This window comes from Trichoderma harzianum (assembly GCF_003025095.1).
Source record: "Trichoderma harzianum CBS 226.95 unplaced genomic scaffold M431scaffold_9, whole genome shotgun sequence".
In the NCBI taxonomy this organism is placed as follows: Eukaryota; Fungi; Ascomycota; class Sordariomycetes; order Hypocreales; family Hypocreaceae; genus Trichoderma; species Trichoderma harzianum.
In genome coordinates, this window is record NW_020209257.1 from 438,874 (window position 1) to 452,805 (window position 13,932).

The following is a 13,932-nucleotide window of genomic DNA, read 5'->3' on the forward strand; positions in this document are numbered from 1 at the left end:
TCTTCTCTCCAATAATGGCTAGCAGTGGCATTTGTTACTTGTACTACTTCTCAGGCAATGTTTCTTCCGACAATGTTTCGGCACGCCCCTCGCTCGCTCCCCCCTTCGTCTTTACTAAGGCGTGGATGAATGGGGGGCCATCGGTGATAGTAGCATTGACTTAGGCGGCAGTCTTGTTCGCGCCGCCACCACGAGATCATCTCACAATCTACCTGATTAGCCGCTCGACGCACTTTGATCGGACGAACACACACGCGAAGGTGATTGGCCCTCTGGAGCAAGCTGGTCTATACACCCTTACTGTGCGATACTTCGTGGGAGAGTACCTATCTTTATCCCCTGCTGTTCCCCCCTCGTCGTCGCCTCCTATCTTGACGGGGAGATTCGGCGGACGTGGAACAAATTCCTCGAATAGCAGCAGGAGCTCTCTCTGCTTTGGTCCCTTGTTCAAATTTGGGCTTCCCGTGTAAAGCACCAATACCTGCGAGAGACAAAGATGCAGTGATCCATTACGGATAATACGCGGAGAGGCCCAGCCGTTCATATCCACCGCATACACGGGTGTCAATCGGCCGATTTCGAGTCCGTCCCAGCCTTCAAGGCAAAGCAAAATCGGTGCTAACAGTTTACCCTCTCGGTACAAGCGTACAAACGAGCACAACATCGAACATGTGCGAGGGACTTGCACACACGCATCCTTTAGCTTATTTGCAGGTCCAGCTCCCTGCACAGCTTATTGCTACCGCACCGCACCGCGCCACTACCTGGACACCTTCTCCCTCTGGTCAGGGATCCTCCTCCGGCCGTCGAGGTGCGCCTCCACCTTGATCCCTGCAAGTGGCTCTCGAGACCGGCGTCTTGTCTTGTCTTGTCTTGACTTGCCTCGTCTTGACTTCTGGCGCGGCTGCCCTACCTGGTCGCAGTTTAATACTTACGGAGCAGTACGGAGTACTCTACTGTCTTGTCTCTGCACGGCCCTACACGGCTTCTTGGCTCAGAACGTCCACGGAGTACTTTTACAAAGCACGGACAAAAGCCGCGTGCAGGCCGGTTCGAGAGACAATTCCAGTCTTTGCCCTTCCGCCTCGGTGCTGTGTTCCATTCACTGCCGGTTTCTAGAAACGAGCTGTCTTTGGCAACAGCACAACTAGCCTGGTTTAATCTTGGCCTCGGAGTATTCTGCCTCTGACTGCACGAGCACCACCTTTGGTTCGCTAGGTTCCGGAATGCATCCTTCAGCGGCTTGTGAGAATCTCGTCTTGAGATGAGCAAGGCACTCCACCGCACCCTGGCTCCTCGACCTAACCTTTCCACCATGCCGAGCCGGGTAACAACCATGTTTCCTTTCCATCACCTAGCCTCGAGGCGCTGCGCCAGTCATCAGCCCCCCCCTGGTGTACGTCTCGGCAGAACTGTCCCCACGCCCACTCGGTACATGCAGAGGCTAGAGGGCGGGCCCTTTTCGACATAACTAGACAGAGAGTGCTCGTAACAGGGAAATCTCGTGCGCTCTGAAAGCGTACTGGTGAGATTGATGTGCGCCCACGTTTACTCCGTCCATGCAATACCACACGTTACAATAACATACGAATTACTACATACCACTTGTACCTGTACTCCGTACCATCAGGTACTAGCAGGGTTAGCATGGGCCATCAGCAAAAAGCCCCCGAATGTGCCTCTGTCTGTCTTCTTGCACGCAAAACAGAAAGGAAAGCGGACGTCGCTCTCAAGGGGGGAGGGGTGTACAAGCACAGCGAGCACTACGGAGTAGGCATTCTCATTTCGAATCAGGGAAAATCTCCCTGACCTTTTGAATAATTGGTAGAATCAATGTTCAAGGCGTTGCTCATGTCTCGCGTCGGACGGAGTTGCGGCCCACTGTTGACCAGAAAGAAAAAGGATTAGAAGAAATGACTGGTATTCTGTCCATATTTCGGGTCTCACTTCTGCGGTAGAGATACAACGCAAGAAGACAACGAAAGAGAGAGAGAGAGAAATGGCAAGTCTGCATGAAAAAGCAATTTGAGATGTCGCCTCGAACAAAAAAGCAAAAATAATGGCCAGAGAGAAAGAGATCGCGGGCACGCCCCCCCTGGATATGATGAATGAAATGGACGAACAAGGCCGGCGATACATATGCTCTCTTGCACGAATTTCGGGCATGCACGATTGCTGGACCGGATGTCAAAGTCCAAAAGCTTGCAGGGAATCCCTGGGATCCCCCCTCAAGCGTCTGATGAACGAGATCCGAGTTTGGCCCCCTTCCACTGCCGCCGCATACCCCCGTCCTCCTTCCAAGAATGGCTGCATGCACGGTAACTTACTGGGCTATTTTCTTCACAAGTCCACTGCGTCTGACCGGCGCTTGTGTCAAAGAGTCCGAATCGATTTCAACTTAGCCTTACTAGAGTCCTTTTGCTCGTGAAGAGAGCATGGATCTTGGGCCGGAGTGGACCAGCGTCCCTGGGCCTTCTCCGTAGACAGAAGGCCATTCTTGTATTAGGTCCCGTCCCTGGGGTGCAAGGACCGATGGCCCTCACCGGGTGTATCTGCCCGCAAGCCCGTCATGGACCATCTGGCCATCTTTATAGACGCACACATATGCGCACACACACATACAGGTACGCACTTGTGGGTAATAATAGGATCGATATCCTACCACTCCCGCTTCAGTGCCGGGCCTTTTAAATCTGCCAACCACTATCTACCAACCGCTCCCCTCCACCATCTGCCGTCCTGAAGCTCCATTTAATATCTGTGGGCATGCCTCTTGTTTATCATCTTTCACATTCTATCCTGTTTACAACTTCTTCATTCGAACCCATCTGTTCTTCTACTTAAACGTCCTTCTTCCTTCGAGGAACGCTCTGAGCCAGTCTACCTCCTACTAAGTGGCAAAGTAACAACACAAACTTCGTTACCTATCTCTCTATCTATTGCGACATCAGCCCCTGAATCCAATCATCTACTCCAAACAAAGTCTCGTCGCGGCATCCTCAACAAACGTAAAGACACAGAGGGACATGCGCCCATAATGACAGCAACAGCATACCCAGTAACCATGTCAGACCTCAGAGGAGAGCCTGCCCATTCTAGTTTCTGGTCCACCTACAACGGATCTGCTCATCTTGCCAACAGACTCGGCACGACAACCATGGACTCTGGCTTTCACAGTTCGGCGTCGGCATCCCCTCTTCCAGGCCGTCCTCGCAGCGGCCATGATCAGTCCTACTCCTATGGGCGGTATTCCCAGGAAGAGTCTATTGCGTATGATCGCCACTCGCAACAGACCCTGCCCGCTCAGCATGGCTACTCCAGTCTCAAGAGGCCCTTCTCGCAAACTGAACCGGCCGCATACCAAGAAATCGTCCAGGACTTGNGAGATGATGGCTCTCGTTTGACGGTAAATCAGGATCACAAACTGCTGGCCTTTAGGCGGACACAAGATAAACATACCATCGTGGATCAACAAGGCCGGGTGCAGCAACTGGAACTATCGGCTCAGCTCCATGGCATGTTCTTCCTTTCCGAGATGCCTTCGACCGCCAGCGATGGAACTGCCCTACAGCCCGAATTAACCTGCTACCGACGGAACCTGTTTCAAATTAGCGGCTCTCTGATCACCCCAAGAGGACAACTCTCTGTGGTAAACGAGAGTAATGAGACCCTTCCAGTGTCTAACATGGAGGTCGCCATATCTGCTATTGAATCTGTTGATGGCAACCCTGTTCGCCTCATTGTGATTCCATGGAAGACTCCCCCACCCAACGCCCCCGAAATCAACCAGACCCCGGATCAAGAGCCTGCCGCTCTTCCCTTGATTCCTTTCCAGGATGATGGTTCTGAGCCTGAAGGCGACTACGCAGTCTATCCCATCGGCTGGCGTCGACTGCAGTTCAGAATGTATGTTGAGCCCCTTACTTTCCTTCTAACTACTCTCTCTTTTCTCCTCTGCCTCCTTTTGAGTGTATGCCTAATGTTGGAACAGTGCTACTGCAAACAACGGTCGACGGAAGGAGCTTCAACAGCATTTTGTGCTCCACCTTAAAGTGTTTGGAACCTTGTCCGACAACACTAAGGTCGTCTTGACGGAATCCACGACGGCTCCTATTGTAGTGAGAGGCCGTAGCCCACGGAACTTCCAGGCTCGTAAAGAGATTCCTCTGCTTGGATCCAGCGCTGGCTCAAGGGGCCAGGCTTTGGTGGAGACGGGCTTGGGCGTTGTCGCTGGCGCATTAAGCGTGAAGCCTCAAGAGCTCAAGCGAAGCGTGGACATTCAAGTGCCACGCTCAAGTTTTACCTTTAGCTCTCCCAAGGTCCCTGGGAGTGGACAGCTGAGTTCAATGAGATCAAAGTGAGTTGACTCAAGACGTAATTGTGGTATATGTTTCTAACAAGGATGACTCTGAAGCCAATACTCAACATGGAGTGCCAGCAGCAGCAACACCTCCATCTCCCAAGTCGCTTCATCCGGCGCAGGGAACTACCCCACAGCGACGATGGGTGCTGATACGTATTCCAAAGTGTCCAACTATACTTCAGACCCTCAGGAACTACCACTTCAGTCCGCGATACCACCCCTGCCCCTTTCGATTGGGGCAAATGAGCAGCCGTCATCAGCCCGTGGGCAGTACACCTACGTACAACAGCCAACTTCAGGGTCTCAATTGCCGGCCAGCACGACCACATCAGCAGTGAGCGGCCATGCAGATAGCGCCCTGAGCATTCCTAGATATGTCGACAACGGACGCCCAAACAAAAGCCCCCGACAGAGTGGACAGCAATCCGTCCACGCCACCAACTCTATAAACAACAGCGAATCGCCTGAGTACCGATACGGATCATCTACACATGGTTCGACCTCTTCGAGGGAATACTACCCACCGTCCCAGGCATGGTCTACTTCGGCTGCGGGGGAAAACAGTTCGAGCACAGCTTATGCCAGCGCTGACGCAAGGCCGTACTCTTTCCCCCACGAGCCTTACAAGGCGGGGACGGCAGCTGCATCATCGGTCAAGGCCGAGTCTCGTGGCTCCTTTGAACCCATGCACAACTACTCATGGAACGCAAACTAAGGTTTTCAACATCCTTCAAGGCATCTAAAGGGCAATGCTCCTGGCTGGTAATACCATGCCGCTGCCTCTTTGGCAAGCTGTTTTCACAGAGTATATCACTTCAACTTGACCCCCCCCCCCCCCTTTTTTTTTATTTTGGTGTAAATTATGGCGGATTTTCTTTCAGGATGATGGGTTGGGTACGTGTACAACGACGTTTTGATTCTGCGGCGTAATAGGCGAGTCTTGGGCGGGATTTATTTCTTGGGAGGATTCATTTCTACGGAGTATATGCATGCATATATATACGCATACGTATACGCACATGTGTACGACTGTATATTTTCGTGTGTGTGTATGTATATATTAGGATAGCACATGGACTTTGGATATGCAGGTCATGGGAACGGTGGCAAAAATGATTCATCTGGTATGGCGTCAAGGTCGTCGGAGCCATGGGCATGAAGTTACCTATGGCTTAGGTACTGAGCGACGTTGAGATACCACAATACAAGCAAGTTCTGATGGGCCGATTGATTCCTGCTAGCGAGATGAGTGCTTATGTTGAAAAGGTTCTTTAGACGCCGTGATTGGACGACAACCAGGCTGAACAAGGAGGTTGGGGAGTGAAGCACATGTAGCTACGATCATGGCACTTTTGTTTAGAACGCACTTTTCAGACTATTGTTACTATTCCCCTATGATTGCCTAGGATGAATCGGGGAAAAGAAGAGAAAACCACGGCTCAAGATTCACAAAAAAGCCGCTCTGTATCGAAATTGCGGTGGTTAATTTGCGTGAAAATGGCCTTGGCTCTGCATGGGACACGCCCACATGAGATGTGACCCAAGGGTACAACCTGTAAGTTGTGTTACACGGCAGGACAAGTTCCGTTTTTTTTTCTCCCTTTGCTCTATTTTAGCACGGCGGCGTGGTATTGGAGAGGGTAAATTCAAAATAGATTAAAGAAAGAAAAATTCAATTTATAATCTCCTTATGCAGGTTATTTTTTTTCTGCTTAAATTGCTTCTCTCGTGCATTTTGCCCGAGTTGGATTTCGGAGCGTGGGGGCCGAGATGGAGGTCTTGCGGACCGAAGGTTCCTTGCCTCCGGCTTTTTATTTTTCTTTTATTTTTATTCTTATTTTCTTTATCTAAGAACAGGAGTTGCGGATTCTTGATTAAGACCCGAAAAAGTAGAGAGGTTGTGAATGGGATGGATAGGGGGTGGAATGGTGTGTGTGTGTGTCCTGAGAACATTTGAAGTCTCTTGTAGAAACTTTGAGATAGAGTAAAGTATGAGGTACTTTGTTAGAGCGCACAAGCGCGAGCGTTTAAAAGTACTGAATACTTATGGTAGCCGGGCGCGTGCTGACTGCAGCGATGTACTTTGTACTCTCGATAAGATAAGCCGCGCCTAAGAAACTGCCGGGGATTTTCTTTTTACAGCGTCGTTTTATGTTGGTTTGGATTTGATTGAAACATGATTCGTTGAGGCGCATGTCAACTGCATATACCCATTTGGTTTTCATCTTATCTCGAATTTGGAATTCTGCAACGCCGATTGACTGCATCTAAATATAGCCCATTGGGGGCGAAAAAAACCGATATCTCATCTTTTCCCAGCCTGGAGAGCCACCATGTTTGAGCTGCCCGATGCAAAGAGGTATGAGTTTACTGTGTCCCTCTCGGTCGTAGTTATCTATATGGTAAATATTTGAGAGCTAATTCTGAGGATAGAGTCCGCCGGGAGGATCTACATGCATCGGATGAGTCTTCGTGGAGCGAGAGTGAAGGAGATGCAGACCGGGAGGCATGGCTCAATGCACAAATCGCCAAAGCTCTTGGAATAGACGAGAGTGAATTTCGTGCGCCAAAACCACAGGACACCTTGCCTGGACCCAACAAGCCTCAGGCTAGCGACACGAAAGAAGACGACGGACTCAGCTCTGATTCGGAGAGTGAACAAAACGCCCCTGCAGATGAGTCTGCGTCTAACCAAGATGCCGAAGCTGAGGATGAAGCCTATACCTTTCGGCTCTTCAGCACGGCTGGTCCGGCACCAAAGGTTGTTCTTGAAAACCACGACAGAATTATCGAAGGCAAACTTGCCAGAGGTAGGCCGTTATCATACTACCTGGTAACAGACCTGCCGCCGGAGAAGAAACACCAATATGAGATGGCAGCAGTGAGCGGAGAAGACATCCTTGCGCGATCTAAAATAAGGGAATGGGGTCTTGAGCTCCCCTGGCGAGTCACAAACATCAAAGTCACGAGAAAAGCCCGGCCCGGGGAAGGAGTAGATGTCACACGCGTCGACGATGAGCAGCAAGCGAAGAGGAAACGGCTGGGGAAGAAGAGCAGAATAGCAATGAGGAAAAAGGCGAGGGCGAAGGAGCAGGCTGATGCAGCAGCGAAGCAGAAGATGGCTGATAAGGAGGAGCAGGTGAAAGAGAAGAAGAAGAGATTGAACAAGTTGAAGAAGGCGAGAAGAAAGGCAAAGAGAAAGGCTGGGAAGGGCGAGAATGGCGGAGGTGACGAGGACAGCTCTTCTGATGAAGAGTAAACCAGCATCACGGCGGAATTCTGTACTGTACATACAACGCTTATGTAAATAATTGGGCTGTAATACAAAGCCCTTTGAGCGACTCGTTTTATCTTTTACGGAAAAGCAGGCATAAAGGTTGCCATGTTTCGAACCTGAATTTCGTCTGGCAAAAGTGATGCTGTTACAGGTAGTAGTGCGTTGAAGGTACCTGTCCAGCACTGAGCGCTGCACCAGTACCTCAGGGGACGTCCAGGGTGGTTCAGCCAATTGGAGCTCCGCTAGAGCTCAACCAAGACCCCTCCAGTTACAGACTTAAACCACACCTTAACATCAAGCTCCAAACTTGGGAGCTGCAGCATTGAATCACCGGCACATGACCAGCATCAGCACGCGACAAATCTTGTCTATCAAGCATCGTTCATATTCTTCGTTCAAGTAGCTGTATCACGCAGCCTCCATGGATTAACCAACACCCCTGACGACGAATCTTTGGCGGGACCCCGCAATGTACCACAAGTAACGAGAAACCGCCACGTCCCGTCGTCCATGATGAATAGTTTGTGGCCTTCAGCGAAAACGGCCCAGGCGTCGTCGAACGAGGCCTCGAACGAGGCAGTGGAGGAGGCCATTGACTACTCCGCGGACGAATCCGCGATTGACGACTCTCCAGCCCCATCGCCAGCTCCATTGCTGCCGCCACTCTCGTCGTCTCGAGGCCCCCTTCAGCAGTCCCAACAACAATCGCAACGGCAGGGCGGCAGCTCGACGATGCTTCCTCCTGCAGCCTCGGGCGGTAATAATAATACTAATAATGCGAACCGAGCGCAAATCCCACAGCATGCCCCCACCGACTCCCTGTCGCTCATGCAGCTGCGGCGCATCGTGGCCACGGTCAATGCAACTGAGCCCGCGGCATATGACTTTGTCTACTCAGATATGGCCCCCCATGCCGAAGAGATAGACGAGTGGTTCGTGTATCAATTTTGGCAGTGGGTGCGCCTTAACGCGGCGCAAAAGGCCTTTGAGTGGCATTGGAAGCACGAATCGGGCGGCAAGCATGGCTGGGACGATGCGGACCACGACACGAGAGCGAGATTTATACAGGGCGCCATTGCGGGCGTGCAGTCTAACGATGCGGCTTTGAGGGCGAATTCGATCGGAAAGATTATGTATCTGGTGTTGGGAAGATGGGGCGATACCGCGATGCCTCACGCGACGGATGAAACGAGCCGGTCCATTGCAAGCATCCCTCAATTACAGGCGATAAAGGCTGGCGTGACGTGCTTAACGTCGCTGGGAGGTTTATCGGTCGTTTGGGAAGCACTGAGGAATGTCTTTGAGATCCATTGGTATGATTCATGGCTCGCACGTGGTGCAATTGCTTAATGTGTCGAGAGGAGTCTAACGTTGATAGGACTGGCGAGATCCAACAAGCCAGTGCTCAGGACGCGCAGGACGAACTAATGAATCTCCTGACGATTATGTATATTGTTGTTCAGGAGACGTTGAACGACCCCGAAGATATGGCTTCGACTGAAGCAAAACTGCGTATGTACAACATATGTCGCGGCCATGCTTCGTCCGTGGCACTGGAAAGACGTGCACGATGCTAACCCGGGATATATAGTTGAGTTGAATCCCTCGTTGGTTGATTTCATGATGCTGGCGACTTCCAAGTTGAGGTGGGATGAACAGAGCACCATGCCTCATACTCAAGTAAGAACCCCACTGCAACCTCTGTCTGGTGCTTTCCGTGCTTCTCGGCGAGATGATCACTGACAAATCATGGATAGATTTTCCTTTTGTTCTGGAAATCAATTCTTCTTGTTTTCGGCGGAACCAAAGACCTTGAGCGTGTCAAGGAAGCCACCAGCGAGCTGACAAATGGAGACAAGACCAAAGATACAATCACAGCAAATCCTTTAGACTATCATGTTTTCCGCCAGGAAATAACCTCAAAATACCCGGCTTATGTTCCTCCGCAGCCCCTGATACCACTGGAGGCTGACAACCCATCACTTCTTCCACCTCTGCCTAATATTGCGAGCCGAAACGGTGCCAACGGCATTATCCCACAACCACCAAATGTACAAATGGGAGGAGCGTCTATCCTCAACCAACCAGTACACATTGCCACCCCGGCACCATCACCACCGCCATCTCCGGGAGTCGGTGGTAAGGGCGGTAAGAAGCAAAACTACCAGACTAACCAAAATTTTCCCTTTATGTATCCCCCTCTTGATGCCACCAGTAACAGCGCTGGCGGGAAGGGTGAAGCGGGATATGGCAATCCTCTGGTTTCTAGAAAATGGGAGGGCAGCGATATTCCCGCCTCAATTCTCGAAGCGGGACAACTATTTTCTTCGCGTGTCAGGATGACACGAGCGACTCGCCAGCTCTGGGAGGAGCGAGAGCGATTCCTCAAATTTGAGCGCGGCTGGGAGACTGACGACGATGCTGACGAAAGCGATAATGATGATATTGAGGAACTTGATCTTAATGAGCTCACGTTGGAAGAGAGAGAGGTGCTGCGTGAACTAAAAGTGGAGGATCATAAAGAGAAGAAGAAGAAAGAACGACCATTTCAAGGCCCTGAGCTTGATCTTGGCCCTCAACCGGATAGATTGAGCGAACGCGACAAGCAACGACTCATGGCGGTGGAACGTTTCTATGTAAGTGTACCCTGCTCTCAACTTCTTCATTTGCTCGTCTCCGATTCACGACTAATGCGAACGAATGCATCCTTTGTAGAGCGATGCCTTGCCTCACCTTCAGTCCATAGTGATTGTTTTACTTCGTCCCATCCTTGTTAATGTCACGGCCATAGTGACCCAGCAGCAGAATCAGATGGCAGGGATGGCTAATAGGGCTAATAATCCCGGCGTTAATGGTGGCCATGGGTCGCAGAGGGGTATGGATATGAGTGGACAAGGACAGGCAGAGCAAGATGGGGAGCCGACTCCTGAAGAGATTGACGCCACTCGAACTAGGGAGATTACCTCGAAGGCTATGACGGCGATTCTCCTACTCTTGCTGAAGTGGCTCAGACTCTCGCGTGGGTATCATCGAATAAGCATTGCGTCAAGTACGGCTCAGCTAACAGGTTTGGGTCTCAGATGTTCTCAAGTTTGAATACTTGACTCAGCTTCTACTGGATTCTAATTATCTCCCCTTGGTCCTCAAGCTCTTTGCACACCAAGACATTCAACAAGTGGTCGACAGTAAGATGGATCATGTTGAAAATAGGTAAGGAGAAAAACCTACTCGCCCCTGAATGTGACGAGCTTTGTATACTTACAATTGCCTGCAGCTTCTTCCAATTTTGCAACATTCGGTCAAAATTTAAGGATAAGGCCGAGAGCGACGCCGACAACGAGGAAGAAGACGTGGACGAAGAAGACGTTCATGGTGAAGATGAAGGCAACGGGCCATTAGCAGGAGAAGACAGCGGAGATGACGCGGCGCCACCGCCGATTAAGAGGCAGCGAGAGCTAGAGGAACCGGTTGTGGACCAGATGGAAGACGTGGCTGTTGACAGCGAAGAACAGGTCCCGATGAGGCCAGAGGTTGACGAAATGGGGCTGCCTCTTGGCAATCTCCCATTAGAGCCCATTACCGACTTCTCGAGGAGGAACTTTTTCTCTCTGATCAACTACCTCAGGGTGATGCAGAAGATCTGCAAGAACAAGGCGCACCGCAACTTGCTGCTGGTGCAGTATAAGTCATCCACCATCCTCAAGAAGTCTCTGAGGGTACCCCAGCCCGAACTGCGGCTATACACACTCAAGCTCTTCAAGGGCCAAGTGCCGTACTGTGGCCGTAAGTGGAGGCAGTCCAACATGCGAGTCATCACGGCCGTCTACCTCCACTGCAGGCCGGAGCTCCGCGACGAGTGGCTCGCGGGCAGCGACATTGACGCCGAGGTGGACTCGGCGCTGCCGCTGGAGCAGGCGCTGCGGAGCTTGACGCATTGGTTGAATGTGCGGAGGTACCCGGAGAAGATTGCGGCCGACATTCGCATCGCCATGAGGGAGGAGCAGGACTTCTTCTCGAGGGAGCTGGAGAAGGTGGATCTGAACTGGACGGACTTGATGCTCAATGGGGATGATACTATGAGTGAGATGGACCATGGGGAGTCGACTTGGGGGTGAAAGATGGAAATGAAGGGACTGTTAGTCGTGAGGGGGGATGACTAGATTGGCATCAACTTTGTGGAGCGAGAGCATCGACTACTTTTTTCACTGAAAGCGACTCATGGTTGAGACACCGATTATACATAAACACAAGCACTGACTACCGTCATAGGTATGCACTTATCACAGCGAAGAGTCGGCGTACGGAGTGCATATGTAGATAGATAGTAGATATACATCTGTGATTCATTACTTATTAATTTTTGAGCTGACAAGTCAAAACTCTGGAGGTGATTGCCCCCGTATGTCTACGTGACAATTGATATCCGTTCATGTTTGCAAATACCCTCCCCAGCCCATATATTCTCGTTGAGCACGATAAGGCTATCATTGTGCCATTCCTGATTGCTCGTTCATCGTACATTGATACAAGTTGTACATGTTGTGTGTTTTTTTGGTGTTTTCATTTTTTTTTGTGCTTGTCAACTTGATCCTGACCTCTGTGGTAGTATCGAGGTAGAGGTGTCAAGCTCATAATGGACTTAATGCTGAGCAGGGTCGTAGATACCATCCTCATAGCGGTAGTTAACCGGCTGTCCATACCCAGCGGTAGTACGCGGAGCCGTATATCCACCAGCACCCGTGTAAGCGGTGTTGTTGTTGCCGGTGACGCCGGTGTACCCGTAACCAGTCTCGTACTTGGGGTTATAGTCGGTGTGGTTGTATGGGTTGGAGATGTCGTTGTTGTCAGTGTGGAGATGGTCGGGCTGCGGGTGCTGGGGCAGCATGTTGCCCTCCTCGCTGCCGTCGACGACCTGGCGGGAGCCAAAGATGCGTCCGAAGAAGCCGCCCTTTCGCTTGCCGAAGCCGGAGGTGTAGTTGTTCTGGGGGCTGGGGCCGAAGCGCTTCTCCTTTTGGTGGTGGCGCGTGAGGGCGAATTCCATGAGGATGGAAAAGGCAAAACAGATGCTGGTGAACGAGTTAGTTGTCTTTGAGTCTATATAGGAGGTTGTGTAAAATGCTTGCTTACATTGCGATGATGGACACGGCGAGACAGGCTGTCTGCAGTCTGCAAGCCGTGTGGAAGCTCGGTAATGTGGTGAAGCCCTTGTCAGCCTGGACAGTGGCATCCGACTGACCCTTGCCAAAAGGCGTATCAAGCACCCCGTTGCATGAGCCAGCGCCGTTCTTGTTGGCAATGGCGACGTAGATGAAGGCTCCGATGAAGCAGACGTCAAGCACGACAGCTAAGAAAGCCGTCAACGTGTGGCCAGCGAGGCAGCAGAGCATCAACAGGGCCAGCAGCGTGTACAGCGTGCCTGCCCCAGAGATGCCCTCGACGGCGCGGAGGCTGGTGGCGATGGGCAGCTTGTGGTTGTGCAGCGTTGCGAGGAAGTAGGAGTAGATGGCGAGGACGATGGCGCAGCAGCAGAACTGGATGCCGCGGATGAACCACTGCACGAATTTGAGGCCGAAGCCTAGTCCTGCGCCCATGATGAAGAGTTTGTTGTTGAAGTGCGAAGAAGAAGAATCAAAGTGTCGATTTTGATTGGTGGTGTGAGAGTGAGGTTAAGGTGGTGTGTGATATATGCAGATGGATGAGAGAAGGTTAGATAGATGTGAAGATGGAAAACCTCGGCAGGAAGAAGACGAGGAAGAGCGGTGAGAAAACAGCCGGAATTAATGAAAACCCGTGTACGATCGTTTCTGTGAAATACCAAAAGAAGAAAGAAAGAGATGCACGAGTTCGAGTCAGTTGGACGAGAGGAAAAGGAAAAAGAAGAGCCGATTGTCGAAGCGATTCTCCATCAAAGTGTGGCTCACCAGAGGGGCACATGCTTGTGGCGGGGAGGAATCGTCACTGGATGACGTACTGGAGGGTCTTCTGTGGTTGGATGCTTGCGTAAGAGTGCCAAGAACGTACCGGGCGCTGTGGCTGAGACCGGGGCCATGTGGGGGTGTATTTTTGGGGCTGAGGCTGGTGCAGCTGAACTAAAGACGGCGAACTGCTGGGGAGATCTTTTTTCTTGTTTGCTTGGTCCCTTGCGTCAGTGGTGGAAAGGCTATTTGGGTAGCTGGAGGCAGCCAGTTAAGAGGGAGGACTTCGAACAAGATTCCGGATCAGAAGCAGCCGTGATGATCATTACTAAGTAGGTGCTAAGACCAAAGGTGAACAGGACAGGCGAGAAGTGTAT

The 13,932-nt window shown here is 51.3% G+C and overlaps 5 protein-coding genes across 5 annotated transcripts; 3 read left to right on the forward strand and 2 right to left on the reverse strand.

Moving 5' to 3' along the window:
• Positions 1 to 42: 42 nt before the first annotated feature.
• Positions 43 to 828, reverse strand: M431DRAFT_557034 (hypothetical protein). Its single transcript, XM_024921465.1, has one exon. The coding sequence runs from the start codon at positions 662 to 664 to the stop codon at positions 209 to 211; it is 456 nt and encodes a 151-aa protein (XP_024772319.1). The 5' UTR covers positions 665 to 828; the 3' UTR covers positions 43 to 208.
• Positions 829 to 3,037: 2,209 nt separating this feature from the next.
• M431DRAFT_483779 (hypothetical protein) lies at positions 3,038 to 5,078 on the forward strand (the record flags this gene model as incomplete). Its single annotated transcript, XM_024916148.1, has 3 exons — positions 3,038 to 3,906; positions 3,992 to 4,357; positions 4,415 to 5,078. 3 exons carry the CDS (start codon positions 3,038 to 3,040, stop codon positions 5,076 to 5,078), a joined length of 1,899 nt encoding a protein of 632 aa, XP_024772320.1.
• A 1,454-nt stretch (positions 5,079 to 6,532) lies between these two features.
• Positions 6,533 to 7,744, forward strand: M431DRAFT_119711 (hypothetical protein). Its single transcript, XM_024912079.1, has 2 exons — positions 6,533 to 6,722; positions 6,797 to 7,744. The coding sequence occupies exons 1-2, from the start codon at positions 6,697 to 6,699 to the stop codon at positions 7,620 to 7,622; spliced, it is 852 nt and encodes a 283-aa protein (XP_024772321.1). The 5' UTR covers positions 6,533 to 6,696; the 3' UTR covers positions 7,623 to 7,744.
• Positions 7,745 to 8,153: 409 nt separating this feature from the next.
• On the forward strand, positions 8,154 to 11,755 carry M431DRAFT_7171 (hypothetical protein; the record flags this gene model as incomplete). The annotated part of the gene is made up of 7 exons (XM_024921943.1): positions 8,154 to 8,953; positions 9,019 to 9,152; positions 9,232 to 9,320; positions 9,398 to 10,276; positions 10,356 to 10,659; positions 10,721 to 10,850; positions 10,915 to 11,755. 7 exons carry the CDS (start codon positions 8,154 to 8,156, stop codon positions 11,753 to 11,755), a joined length of 3,177 nt encoding a protein of 1,058 aa, XP_024772322.1.
• A 524-nt stretch (positions 11,756 to 12,279) lies between these two features.
• Positions 12,280 to 13,231, reverse strand: M431DRAFT_483781 (hypothetical protein; the record flags this gene model as incomplete). Its single annotated transcript, XM_024916149.1, has 2 exons — positions 12,280 to 12,706; positions 12,768 to 13,231. The coding sequence occupies 2 exons, from the start codon at positions 13,229 to 13,231 to the stop codon at positions 12,280 to 12,282; spliced, it is 891 nt and encodes a 296-aa protein (XP_024772323.1).
• Positions 13,232 to 13,932: the final 701 nt, after the last annotated feature.